Here is a 15310-nt window from a genome sequence, read left to right as displayed (position 1 = left end):
GGAGGAAGGGGTAGGGGTACAAAAATAGAATTGGGATTTGGCCTTAGTTGCCATGTAGATGCAATGTAACTTAAATTCAACAAACGGATCATCAAAATAAAATATGACCGGATACCTAAACTCTGATTTGTTGTTTGTTATTTGATGTGTTCTAGTTTCAGTCAGCTATTGTTTGATTGATATCTCTAGACCAGGGGTGCCCAAATGTTTTCGTATGAGGGGTCAAAAATTGAAATATCATTGAGACCCATGGGCCAATGGTAAATATTCTTCATTCATTTTCTTTTCAGCTCAGTCCCTTTATTAATCACGGGCCGCCACAGCGGAATGAACCGCCAACTTATCCAGCATACATGATTTACGCAGCGGATGCCTTTCCAGCCGCAACCCAACAGTGGGAAACATCCACACACTCTTGCACACACTCACATTCACTACGCCAATTTAGCTTATTCAATTCACCTATAGCGCATGTCTTTGGACCATGGGGGAAACCGGAGCACCCGGAGAAAACCCATGCCAACACTGGGAAAACATGCAAACTCCACACAGAAATGCCAACTGACCCAGCCGGGGCTCCAATGGTAAATATACCAAACTATATTACATTAAAAGGTAATTTTCTAACTTATTTTATAATATTTTTAAAATAAATTAAAAACAAGGTCAGTTTTTGAAAACAAAGAATGCAAAATGCAAAACATTTTTTTTAAACAAACTTGTAATGAATGTTATTTTACTTATATTTTAATGAATTATGCCACGAAGGACATGCAAACATTTTACTATAAACACTACTGACTGAACAAACATCTGAGCTACTGGATGTGAGTATGGACTGATAGGAGAGAGCTGTTTAATGGAATTTGATACAGCATGCCGAATAAAAAGATTTTTTTTTGACGGCATAAATAATGACAATACAGAAATTCACTGTGTGTGTGCACGCACTTGGATGAGATGTGTGTGTCTGTGGTGCTTTACGGACTCGGTAGGTGCAGAGAATAGTGTCAAACAGACGTGTGCGTATGGCTTATCCTGCTGCAAAATGCAGCTAAAAGTCCTATACAATGGTAGTAATTTGATTTGATGGGAGTTTAAAAGTCAATTATGCAACTAAAAAAAAAATAATTCACGTCTTTCTTCAATTTGTGTTTACAACGATTATGACTTTAAGCATATCTTAAGTGCTATTCCATCACATGGTTAATTTGTGTGGTGACAGTTGTAGCAGCCTTTGCTTTTGGAAGCGGCAACCTTTGAACTCCAGTAAACGCCTAAGCAAACGAGGAACATGGGGGTTGCCAGGTGTGTGCAAAGCACTTGAAATGCGGTTCAAATCCAATCCTGCCTCGAATCTTCAGTGCTTAATTCAACCTCATGCTCCATCATAACGCCACAACTCACGAGACAACTTTTCACCTTGACGAGAAATCTCGTCGTGATTTAGTCTTGTGAGATCTTGTAGCCCGAGATCTTGTCACACCCCTAATATACATTTATATAGTTTTGCTACAGTATAATCACTGTAAAGAACAGGATTTTTGACAATGTATGCAGGCTATTCAGTACCAAACAACTCTAATTCCAGATATATCATATGCAATTTCAGATTGGAGCTCTAGAAAAAGTTTTTACCATAACTTTACTATAGAAAAACCACTGATTTGATAAGTGAAACTGGTAGAAAATCAGAATTACCTTCGCATTCAGCTCTTTTCTGAGGATGTGGTATTTGCGGAGGAGCTGAGTGAGACTCTCCTCTCTGGTGCTTAGCTCCTCTGTTAGTTTATCACATTCAGTCTTCATTTTGTCCAGCTTTAGCTGAAGAACTCTTCTCAGTTCACCATTTGCTAATGCCTCTGACTAGACACATAAACAATATTATCACACAGTGTAAGAAATCAATGCACGTTTTTAATTTAACCATTTTTTTGTCATTAATGTTTGAAAAAGGGCTAGAGAGAGAGAGAGAGAGATAGAGAGAGAGAGATAGATTAACAGAACGCTCATGACTGTAGGAGCCTTGATGGACTTTATATAGCTCTTGTGAATTTATGTTTGAGTGAAGCACATGATGCAATTTTTTGTTTGGAACTGTAAGACTTGCAATAAAAGTTATAAGCCTGTGTAAACCGGATCCTTAGACCTCGTTAAACCTGCACTGCAATGTCATGTCAATAAAACATAGATCATGAAATATATAAGGATGAATTTAAACTAAGGGTGAATGTTTTCTAATGATGTACAAAGTGGTTTAACAGTAAACATTATAACCTTAAGGTTTTTGACAAGAGCCTCCAGTTCTTCATGCTCTCGCTGGTATAATATCAGCTTGTTGTGTACATCTCTGTCCTGTTCTGCTTTGCCTTCTAGCAAGCGACTCAGCTCCTTTTGATGCACCTGTCTCTCCAGTTCCAGCTGTCGTCCGAATGAGGAGCTCTCCTCCTGAGCCACAGTGAGCTGTATTTCCAGGTCCTTCTTGGAACTCTCTACCTCAGCCAGTCTAGTAGTGAGATCAGCTTTTGCAGCTATCAGGTTCTTGTTTAAGCCCTGGAGATCCAGCATAGATCTCTGATCCACCTCCCTCCTCTGTTCCAGCAGATCAACACGTTCCTGCAACCTGATGTTCTCCTCTCTCATATGGAGCTGTAAGGAAATCTGCTTCTGGGTCTCCTCTTCTAGGTGTCTCATGTTTTCCTGAGCCTCTTGGAGCTTTAGTTCTAAAGTAACAAGACGAGAACGAGCTTCAACTAGATCCACTTCACATTGGTGTACATCCTCTTCACGCTGAGCAAGACTTCCGAGGGCATCTGCAAGCTGTCGGCGAGTCCTTTCAGTCTGCTGGCTAAGAATGCCTGCTCTTTCTTGGTTCTACAGAAGAAAACAAACTACTTACACATGCTACATAAAATGCAACTTAAAAATTCTAATATCACAAATGAATGTAAATGTATTTCTATGCTGCCGTTTTAAGACCTGGTCAGATCACATGAATTTGTCACAATTTCAGCATGATTTCCTTGGCGTAGGGTCTCGTGGGGATTCGTAAACAACAAATGAGTGTCGTGACACAAGATTCAATCGTTTCTTCTTGTGTAACGAAGTCTAGCATGTTTAATTTTTTCCTCATTCTTCATGACGAGTTCTGTCACATGGGTGACACTGTGCAATAGGAGCACATAATTTCTCGGTTATATCAGTGGGTGCTGCATATTTACTTATGGGTGGGTCATGGGTGGATAAGATTAATCATTGGTTATGAAAACTTTTCTAAAATATTAAGGTGTTTTAAGCAATTTTATCTGACAGACTGGCACAAATATGCAGACATTTTCATTCTCACAACGAGTCTCTGAGTTCTCTCATCCTTTCAACAGAGTTTGGTCTTCCTAGGTAATCTGGAAACAGGAACAATGTTCATTGCAAAAGCATTTCATGCTTATTCAAATTTGTAATTACTATAGGCTTCTCTGAAACTGTGAATATTTCACTTTAATTTTATTTAAAGTATAGACTAGATTATTTTTTAATTTAACGAACCAACACAATCTCATGGCAGTTCATGTTTTTGCGCATGTAGAGGACTGGTTTTGAAGCGCATCACCTCAAATGTTATTCGTTATACAGTACTTTATAAATAACTGACCAACAAAAGATACATTTTTTTATAGACAAGAGATTATTATCATTACTTAAAACATGTACATACACAGGCATTGTCATTTCTAACCATAGCCCAGTAATAATGATTCTTTCCTTCCCTGATAGTATACCATCAAGGGTAATGTGGAGGTTTAACTCTAGACTACTGATGGATGAGACATTTGTTGATTTTGCATCTAATCAGATAGACTATTTCTTTGAAACTAACTGCACGCCTGGCATGACCTACTGTAACCTTTGGGAGACAATGAAAGCATTTTTAAGAGGGCAAATAACTTTATATAGTGTAGGTATGAAGAAAAATATAATGGAGCGGGTCAATCAAATCATTTCAAGGATAAATGAGATAGACCAAGAACATTCAAGATCCCCCACAACTACTCTGTATAAAGAGAAAGGGGTGTTACAGTCAGAATTAGATTCTCTAACCACTGAAGCAGAAGAAGCATTATATCTGAGATCAAGACAGAGAGAATTTGAATATGGTGAAAAAGCTAGTAAGTTACTTTCACATCAATTGAGACAGACAACTAAACTTATTATATAGCTGAAAATTCAAACAGGGCAAGGAGTAACTACAGATCAGTTAGACATTAACAAGCAGTTTAAAAAAATTATATGAAAAGTTATATACATCTGAGACAAATTATAAAGTCAATATAGCACATTTCTTTGATACAATATAAATGCCCAATATCAGTGATCAAGACAAGGATAATCTTGAACAACTCATATCTATTTTGGCAGCAAGGCTTAATCCAGTCATACAAAAAATTATTCATCAAGATCAGACAGGATTCATAACAGGGCGGCAGCTTTCAAGCTATTTACAGAGAGAAAGTTTAATATACTTTACTTGCAAAACAGTACACATTTGCCAGAAATGCTACTGTCATTAGATGCTCATATAACCTTTGACCGTATTAAGTATGAATATCTATTCACAGTTATGAAAAATTTTGGCTTTGGTTCTGCACTTGGATTAGTATACTCTATTCACATCCAAATGCTTGTAAAAGAACTAACAAGATAATATCAAACTGTTTTCCTTTATATAGAGGCACTAGACAGGGCTGTCCCCTGTCTCCCCTTCTATTTAATATAGCAATAGAGCCACTAGCTATACCTTTAAGGAAAGAGTCAGACTTGCTAGGCATTAATAGGAATAGGAAGACTCACAAGGTTTCACTGTACGCAGATGATCTTATTATATACATATCCAATCCTGATAGTTCTATACCCAAAACGATAGATCTTATAAATAGCTTTGGGGCAGTTTCAGGATATAAAATCAATTTCACTAAAAGTATATTATTTCCAATTAATAAGAAAGCAAAGCAGTCAGACCTCAGTAAATGTCCCTTTAAAATTAGTAATACATCTTTTAGGTACCTGGGAATTTCAGTGGCCAGTACATATAAACAGCTATTTAGATGTAACTTTGATGCAGTGATGGAAAAAAACAAACAAGATTTAAACCGATGGTCTTTATTGCCTGTATGGTCAAGATTTTTGTTTTTGTTTCAAAATGTCCCAAAACATTTTTAGAAAGGCAGAAAGAAGTTGGGGGATTGGTGTCGCCCAACTTTATGTATTACTATTGGTATGTAACATTGAAAAAATTGTTTATCTGACAGATCATGAAAATCAGGAGAATGAACCTGTATGGGTAGAGATGGAGCAGGCATCCTGTGGGACAGTTTCTCTATTCTCAATGCTTTGTGCCCCACTACCACTTAATAGAAAGTATCTCCCAAACAATATTATGGTCAAGGAAGTAATTTTATGTCATTTGAACATATGACTAAATAATCGGATATTCCTAAATCACATTTCTTCAGATATTTACAGGTAAGAAGCCTAGTAAAAAGGTATTTTAGTACACTTTCAGCTACTCCCATAAGCAGCTGGATTGAGGAGATCTTTGACCTAAGTACATCTGAGGGTGGTCTGCTATAAAAAGTGTACAGTCTGATTTAAAGAGCAGCCGCACCATCTTTAGATTTTTTAAAGAAACAGTGGGAAGATGACTTAAGAAATACAGTTCCAGAGACAGTCTGGCTATCAACAATTAAGCAAATTCACTCAACATCTATTTGTTTTTGAGAACAGATTTATTCCAAATACCAAATATTCCAAATATCCCACCCCCACCCAACTCACCCCTAAATCAATTCTTTTTACTATTTTTTTTTTTTACCATTTTTTAATTAGTACTATTTCACCTTGTATTTATTTATTTTTCCTAATTTGTATGTACTTTGCTCTTGTATATGCTTGAGTTGCTTTGTTAAAAATTTTTTCTGAAAAATTCAATAAAAAAACTTGTCTCCTACAACAAGATATTTTTTTCCCAAGAAAAATATACAAATTATACATTTTTGTTTATGCCAATCACTACTCAACTATACAGGTGGATGATTTGTTTTGCTCTGAGGATAATAAGTATTTAATGAATGCTTCGCTGTGATTGTATCACAAATCTCAGTTATATATTTGTTAATTTTTAATATGTCATTATTTCTCACTTACAGCAAGTTCTGGCAAGGAAGTGTTTAATAAGAAATCCATGGCAGGAAAATATACATTTGGCTTTCAAAGAAAATATCTTAATATTAAAAAGGAATCATAAGTTTGATCCTATCCATGTCTTAACGAATGCTCTTAAATAATGTAGTTATTAGTTGTCTGCAAGCATCAGTGTTTATTGAGATTGAAATTTAAAAAATTGAAATTTTGTTATAGCAACACTTGAGACTGCTGCGATGACTGATCGTGAAGGAACGTGTAGTCTGGCACATTTGTTACCCACGACAAGTCTAGATTTTATCAAGAAAAAAAAATGCATAATCTGACATTGTGACTTTCGTAACCGCCAATAAAAATCGTGATCTGACCAGGGCTTTACATTAATTAAAAATTCTAATTGTATAATTTAATGATTAATAATAACTGGTCAAAAATAGAATGAAGTGGAAAAAATTAATAAATGAAACAAGCAAAAGTGCCATGTGGCATTGCGTTGACCCAAATGCATTTTGGATGCATCATTTTCAAAAAAAAAAATAGCTTGAAGTGACCAGGTGAATAAATAAATACTATTTCTTTGTTAGTTTTTGCTGACTCTTTTGCTTATTTAATAATATAAACAGACATTCATTTTGATTTCAAAGACATATATATATATTTTTTTTTTCAGTGGATTAATCATTTATTTTCCTATGGCTTGGATCCTTTATTTATCAGGGGTCGCTACAGCGGAATGAACCACCAACTTATCTAGCATATGTTTTACACATCGGATGCCCTTCCAGCTGCAATCCTGTACTAGGAAACACCCATAAGCTCTCACACATACACTACAGCCAAGTCAGTTATAATGGAATAAACAGTATGGATCAATTATTCAACTCAAGAATAGCATTGTGCACTAACAAAGTAGTATCAGTTTAGATTTTTATGGTTACTTTAATAATGCATTAGAAAACACAGACACTAACTTAAAAATTAACAAATGTCTTTAAAAATAATTTTTTATTGTTAGTTCATGTAAACTACTGTTGTTATCTGGCAATAAAATGGCAATAAAAATAATCCTTATTGTAAATTGTCACTAAGCTCTAGAATTTTCTAAAATTATCTGACATTATTATGATAAACAAAAATAAAGGCAGAATGGGCAACCATTACATAAAACTGGTCTTTGTGTCACTCAGGCCAATATGGTTTAGAAACACTTACAACACAGCCTATCAATAATAATCTTGTTTATTTATTTACTAACCATGGAGGTTTGTGAAGCCTTACCCATTTGTTTTTATCGGTGCCATTTCTGTTCTCATTCTTCAGTTCCAGAACCTCTCGTCCCAGTTTTTTACACTTAGTCTTCCATTGTCGGATTGCTTCCTGTGCCTTTGACCGCAGCTCCTCTCTCCTTGTCTCACTTTCAATAAGCTGGGCCTTTAGATGTGAACACTCTAAACTATTGTTCTTTAAAAGAGACTGGACCTCCTTCAGTTGGCCCAACTTCTGCAACTGATGCTGCTCCAAATCTGCAGAAAGGGCCTAAAGAAAGCAAGGAAAAAAGAAAATCACAAAAAGAGCTAACTAAATTATAGACAAATCTGATGTCTCAAAACTATTTTACTCAATGACTGGATCATTATTAATTTATTTTACATCTTAATACTTTTTGTAGATTTGACAAAGATTCTAAGCACTTATGATCAAGTATCAGAATTTTATTAATATTTTACTCAAGAGGAAGAATGTCCGTTTTATCCTAATTGGTGTATATTTTATGTATAATGTAGGCAGAAGCCTGGAGCTAGGGCTGCAACTTTGATTTTTCTGTAGTATCTGAATGCAGTGATCTGTACTTTGGAACAAAAACAACAGCTCCTCTATGCATCCTCTCTTTCTGCACTTTGATGAAACCATATTTATAAAATAAAAGTTTACCAGAGAGGATCTTTCCAGCACCTCCATGAAACAATATCAAATGTACAAACCTCAACCTGGAAAGCAAGCTGAGCCTTCTCTCTCTCTCTTTGTTCAATGCTTTTTTTCAGCTCTTCTATGTCACTAGAAACACACAACCCTCTCTCCAGCTCTGTGCATCATGGGGGAAGAATACACACATAGTAGTTAAACAGCACAAAATCCACAAAAACCTTGTAAACTTGCCATATTAGCATATTTTACCACTGTCAAGGCCTGTGACACCTCCTTGCTGTTGTCTCCTTGCACTTCTTTGCTGAGACAGCAGTGAAGCCATCTCCTTTTGCAACTGTACATGGTCTTTCTCTATCCTGAAAAGCTGTGAACGCATGTCATCTATCTGGAGAGCAAAAAGAAAAAAAGAGACACACACATTCAAAAAAGAAAACTAAAATCTCTTTAGTTTAGGTAGTTTAAGTAGTTTCAGTTTAAGTTTTTTCTAAACTACAATCAATTGGTAAAATTTTGATTCCTTGCCACTGTTCCCTCTGACTTGACTTGTTTGGGATTAGTGGAGCTGTGCATTGGTGGAGTTGATCTTCAGAGGGTTGCCCTTAATCAGTAACATTTGCAATACATTGATCTGAACTAAACTAAATCTTCAACAGTGATATTTAGGGTGCTTTCACACCTAGATGTTTGTTTCGGAACCTGGCTTGTTTGCCCCATTAGCTCGGTTCATTTTGGCAAATGTAAAAGCTGCAATCGTGCTCTGATCCACACCAAAACAAGCAGTCTGACCACCTGAATGAGGTGGTCCCAGCTCGATTGAAACAAACTCTGGAGCGGATCGATTATATAGTGTTAAAGCAATATGATGCAACAATCAAACGAACCAGGCTATATCACAGTGTATTATGGATATGTAATAGCCATATATACGGCTATATGGAGAGTGAATTATGAGTAGGGTGGGATGTCATTCCTATCGGTAAATGTAAATTTCATAAAAAATATGGAAGTGAAAGCATGCTGAAATATTAATGAGAGCTGTTTACCCGTTGTCTTATAACATTTTGTATTAGGCCTATTGGTTTGTTCATTTTGGCACTGACATCTCGAAAGAAAGATCAACATTGATCTGCTTCATGATCTGACTGCAGTTTCGGTTCATCTGTAAATTTTCTCTATAATGTAAGTCTATAATGCATAATTCTAGCCAACATTTTTTAAAGCATATAATTAATATTAAAAACTGAAAACAAAGTTATTAAATGTATTTTTCTTATTTTAAAATAACTAATTAAATGTTACAAAAAATGACGGGCAATATATTGATTCAATAGATAGATTTGAACAACTTGACAACTGAAATGAGGCTATGTATGAGAAAGTCTTACCTCTCTTATTTATATTAGGTGATGATGCCTGTGGGTGCCAGCATTCAAAATTAAAGTGCACCTTTTCGCTTACAATGTCTAATTGCTCATCATCATAAATAAAATAAGGACATATGTCAGCTGAGTCCGAAACTCCAATGAACCAAAGTGAGGAGAGTCTACTCTTGTTTGAACTATTTTGGTCTGTTTAGAAAATTTGCCATGTGAAAGCGAACCACACCAAAAACAAACAGTGTAACAATTTTAATCCCTGTTTCAGAACAAAACAATCAATCACCAGGTGTGAAAGCACCCGAGAGCGTGAGCAGCATGTGCGCAGCGCATATGGAGAGCAGAAGCAGCGCTCAGGCGTTTGTCTTTCATACCGACTGCTTCTGCAGTGCGCAGAACTGCTCATCTGCAGCTGCTGCACAGATCAATCTATCTCTTTCTATTCTATCTAGTTACCTATCTATCTATATATAAAATACACATTTTTTTTTGCTTTTCATCTGCACCAAGGGCCGCCCGCGGCAACTTCCTCCTATGCTGTTTCCTTAACCTACAAGTCTTTATTTTATAAATTATATAGATCCTAACAGGACTGCATGCTTCTCAAGCTCTATGAGGAGTGCCAGGATGTTGTAGGCTTAAAGTTATAATAATAGTTATACAATATAGTTAGAATGATATTTATACATGATCAAACTAGTATGTAACTTAGGCAAAACTAATACTAAACTTGTTTTGCATTTGGTTTTGTAGTTCGTGCCTAAATAAATATTTGTTGCAGTTTTTAATCGTTTAAGTTCATTTGATTGACTATATATAAATCAGTGGATATTATCAATGCATTTATTGGGTAAAATTGCAACTTTTTACTGTCATTCAATGTGTTTTTGGTCATCATCAATGCACTGTCACTTTAATTGAGCAGCACGACAAAAATAGATCCTGCGCCGAAACTATCACGGCACTGCTGCTTCAGCGACGCTCACACCTCGCGCTGATGCGCTGCTTCTGCGTGCGGTACGAAAGCTCTAATCTGTTAACATGGATGCTGAAAAAACATGCGCTGCTCACGCTTGTGGTGTGAAACAGGCATTATACTAACCTGAACTAAAGCAGCTTCAATTTAACTAGAACTACTACAGCATTCTACTCCCTCATCTCTAGATGAATGTTCCACAATTTGAAATATAATGGCTTTTACTCTCTTTTCACCATGATAAACACATTGATAACCATCCCGAAATGTATTGAATTCAGATTACTGGCCATATTATAGCCTACTTTTTATATATGTATGTAAATTAGACCTATTTTAAATGTGATTTCCTTGTTGAAAATTAATGAGAGGGATGTGTGTTACATCTCAATGAAGATGGTTGTTGACACAATTGGAGCAAAATTTCTGTTTAGTTCTATTTAGGTCGCAACGATAGATGACCCCTACTTAAAGGGGTTTTGAGGCCCAGGACAAGTTTTGCCATGACATTTGTGCATCTTCATAAATATACTAATGGCTAAGTCTGATGACACTGTATGTGCCATGTACAGGGGTTGGACAATGAAACTGAAACGCCTGGTTTTAGACCACAATAATTCATTATTATGGTGTAGGGCCTCTTTTTGTGGCCAATTCAGCATCAATTCATATTGGGAATGACAGATACAAGTCCTGCACATTGCCCAGAGAAATTTTGAGCCATTCTTCTTGTAGAATAGTGGCCAAGTCACTACATGATGATGGTGGAGGTTAACATTTCCTGACTTGTTCCTCCAAAACACCCCAAAGTGTCAAGGGAGATGTTCAAATTCACTTTCATGTTCATAAATGCACTCTGTCTCTAGTTTTGCAGTGTGTATTACAATGATAAACAGCACCGCCTTTAAGATACAATGATTGATACAACCATTGCACATGGTAAACCAGACTCGTAGACCAGAATGGTATAGTAATCCTTGGCAGTGACGCACCGATCTAGCACATGTATTGGGCTTAGGGAAGGCCATGATAACTGCACCCCAAATCATCACTGATCCACTCCCATGCTTCACTTTGAGCATCAATATATTGAGTAATAATGGGAATGACTGAACGGGGGGATTTTTCACATCATTGTCGTTGAAACTGAAAACCTTAGGCAATTAACAGAATTTTTGGTAAAAAAATTTAACTGTACAGTCATTTATTTTTAGATAAGATTGCAAAAATTTGTTTTTCATTAGATATTTAGGGATTGATGGACATTTATAAGTGATTTATAAAGCATAAATAGTCCTAAATAGTCACAAAACTGCATGAAGTTGTGTTAATAAAGAATGTATTAACATACAGAGTAATGCTCTGGTTACCAAAGTAACCCTCGTTCCCAGAGGGGGGACGGAAAGGCTATAGTGGAAAATCCACTTATGGGGATTTCGTTCAGAAAGCCAATCATCTGAAACAGTATGTAAACAGGCCAATGCAATGCCAATGAGTTGGCAGCGTCAGCTGATGCTCGTTGCAATCAACTGGCAAAATAAGTACAGCAAGAGCAAGGCTGAGACAATTTTTTAGCTGAAGAGACTTTTACCTCCACAGCTAAGGGGCAATCGTTATGGCGATGCAATATAGCTTTACTGACAGATAGAATAAGCGCACATATCTCCGCGTTAGGCACGAATTCCAGGCACGAGTCACTGACCGAAAATGCCTCCAGGTCCCCCACTCTCTTAATCGATGCCAACGCGACCAGCAGAGCTGTCTTCAGGGACAGAAATCTTAAAGATACTGAGTCAAGTGGTTTGAAGGGATCTGTACGCAGGAGAGAGAACGAGAGCAAGATCCCAAGAGGGCATGAGAGGGGGGAGGGGTGGATTAATTCGCCTAGCACCTCTGAGGAACCGGATGTTAAAGTTATGCCTTCCCACGGTGCTGTCAGCCACCACGTCATAAAGAGCGGAGATGGCAGCCACGTAAACCTTGAGTGTGGAGGGCCACAGCCTGCTCTCCAGCTTCTCTTGGAGGAAAGAAAGCACAACGCTGATCTGGAAAGTTCGGGGGTCTTCTCTGCGAGAGATGCACCATTCAGTGAACAGACTCCACTTCGGTCGGTAGGTTACCCAAGTCTTCCTCGTGTCTAAGGACCACACATGGAAGTTCCAAAGATCCTGGTGAGGGTGCCAGATGGTGCCCTGTCCCTGAGAGAGTAGGTCCTCTCTCAAAGGGATCTGCCAGGGGAGGGCCATCACGAGTAGGGAGAATTCTGATATCCAGGTCCGGTTGGGCCAGAGAGGTGTAACTAGCAAGACCTGCTTCTTGTCCTCCCTGACCTTGCACAGTAACTGCGCGAGCAGGCTCACTGGGGGAAACGCATATTTGCGCAAGCTCCGAGGCCAGCTGTGGGCCAGTGCCGAGAGAATCCTCGGTCAGGGAAAAATACAATGGCAATGAGCATTCTCGGGGGAAGCAAACAGATCAATCTGGGTTTCCCAGAATCGCGCCCATATCAGCTGAACAGACTCAGGGTGGAGTTTCCAGGTGATTGATATGCCAATTCAACTGGGTTCCTTTCCACAGGCCCACAGTTGCATGCCCGCAAAACACAGCCCCAGGCCTCTGCTGAAAGCATCTGTTGAAACACCAACATGAGTGGACACCTGTCCTAGAGCAGCGGTTCCCAACAGGGGGGTCGCGGCCCATAAGGGGGCCTCAGCGAGCTTTGTGTGAGTGTGGGGGGGGGGGGGGGGGGTCGCATCATATTTAAAAAAAACCTTAGCAGTGGACAATTATGAGAATTATCATGTTGCCTTCATTTTATTAGTTCATTTTATCCCCTAACTCAGTGGTCCTCAACCACCGGGTCGCACAAGAAATCATTAATTATTTCCCTTTTATTTATTATTCGAGTCTAAACCATCTTTTATTTTAAAAATTCTTTTATTTTGAAAAATGACCGTCTCTTTTGCTTACGTCTTGGTCACTTGAGAGCCCAAATTTAACCCACAAGCAGCAAAATGAGTAGGAAACAGACGTCTTTAGAAAGTTTCTTTGCTAAGGGGAAAAGGCCCAGTGAACAACCCGCTAACTGCCAAGGAATAGATTCGCAACCCACTTGTCAACAAATCAGGTGAATCCACCATGGCTGTGCAAGAAGATCAACTGATGGAGATTGCAAATGATGGCGGCCTTTTAGGGGCCGTTCGCATATCACGTATTTCTAGAGTTTGCTGTTTCCAATGGAGGTGCGCGGCTTGCCAATGAACCCCAGAGTCATGTGACAAGAATTGACCGATCAGCTTCAGCTTGACCCCATTTTGGTAAGACAAATTTTCTCAGACAAACACAGAACACACACACACACTGCAGTTCTTTGTAAATTTATCTATGAATAGTCATCCTCTGAGAAAACGGTTGATGGTCGCATAGCAACATACGAAACACCTTCAACCCCCCGCAGTAAAATTGTCAAGCATTGACCGGTGCGTGGTGATAAAAACGTTGAGGACCACTGCCCTTGCTGACCAAAAATGGACAAATTTGTAATCCGTCCTCCACAAAAAGACAGAGTCTCACTGATTTACCTCGCAGCAATCCTCACACTAATTGACAGAGCATAACAAATAACATGCAAGTAGTATATTGTAATAGCCTATATTATTTTTTTCCCTTATACACGAGTGTGAATACTGATATTTTTGTTGTTGAAATTCAAATAGGGCCAATTTAAAGGCCAAAGGCTTCAGTTACAAATGGCCTACTGATGTTTTGCTTTTATATTTTACATTAGGCTATTTTTAATTCAATCATTCATTCATTTTCTTTTCGGCTTAGTCCCTTTATTGATCCGGGGTCGCCACAGCGGAATGAACTGCCAACTTATACAGCACGTTTTATGCAGCGGATGCCCTTCCAGCCGCAACCCATCTCTGGGAAACATTAGGCTATTATTTGTGCATAAACATATGTAGATAGTAATAAACATACCGTTGGTTTGAAAACAACATTTTTTGTTATCATTACTGCAAACTTATATGAGTGATAATATCATTAAATGTGGAGGGGGGCCTTACAATATTTTCCAGGGAAAAAGGAGGTCTCAGGCAAAAAAAGGTTGGGAACCACTGTCCTAGAGGCACTCCAGCCTGTAGAAACGAGGGGTCATTCTAAGGGCTGAGGGCACGGCAACACAGCGCAGTAACAGTGACTCGGTGTGTGCCCGTGTGCCATGCGCGTCTGGGAACTCGATCGTAAAGCCAGTGCTGAAGTGGTCTCATATGAAGTAATCCGAGTGGCGTGTCAGCGGCTGCAGATGCCATATGCCCCAGCAGCCTCTGAAAGGATTTCAGTGGGACCACTGTTTAGCTGTCGAACTCTCTCAGACAGTTCAACATTAGCTGAGCGCGCTCTCCGGAGAGGCACGCTGTCATGGTGACTGAGTCCAGCTCCAGCCCGAGAAAAGAGATCCTCTGCACGGGGGCAAGTTTGCTCTTTTCTCGGTTGACCTGGAGCCCCAACAGGTGGAGGTGCCGGAGCACCTTGTCTCTCTGCATAATCAATTGATCCTGAGAGTGGGCTAAAATCAGCCAGTCAGTCATCGAGATAATTGAGTATGAGGATGCCTGCGAGCCGAGGGGGACTCTAGGGCACCCTCCGCGAGCTTGGTGAAGACCCGCGGAGACAGAGGACTGCTAAGCTCGACCTTCGAACGCAAACCGCAGAAACTGACGGTGCCGTGGAAGAATGGAGACATGGAAGTAAACGTCCTTCAGGTCTATCGCTGCAAACCAATCCCGAGGACGAACGCACCGGAAGATGCGTTTCTGCGTAAGCATTCTGA

General features: G+C 38.8%; 1 protein-coding gene across 1 annotated transcript in view; it reads right to left on the bottom strand.

Annotated features, from left to right (window-relative positions):
• LOC130247941 (centrosomal protein of 128 kDa) overlaps positions 1 to 15310 on the bottom strand; it is an 86733-nt gene that overhangs the window by 22926 nt on the left and 48497 nt on the right. The window contains exons 9-13 of the mRNA XM_056481453.1: positions 8371 to 8506; positions 8178 to 8278; positions 7474 to 7731; positions 2278 to 2874; positions 1702 to 1866 (exon numbers count right to left, since the gene is read on the bottom strand). Of these exons, the coding sequence (XP_056337428.1) occupies positions 1702 to 1866; positions 2278 to 2874; positions 7474 to 7731; positions 8178 to 8278; positions 8371 to 8506 (1257 nt within the window). The remainder of the gene's footprint in view (positions 1 to 1701; positions 1867 to 2277; positions 2875 to 7473; positions 7732 to 8177; positions 8279 to 8370; positions 8507 to 15310) is intronic.

The sequence above is a fragment of the Danio aesculapii genome, chromosome 20 (assembly GCF_903798145.1).
Source record: "Danio aesculapii chromosome 20, fDanAes4.1, whole genome shotgun sequence".
Classification (NCBI taxonomy): Eukaryota; Metazoa; Chordata; class Actinopteri; order Cypriniformes; family Danionidae; genus Danio; species Danio aesculapii.
Note: the sequence above shows the minus strand (reverse complement) of the source record. Positions and strands in the feature narration are given on the sequence as shown.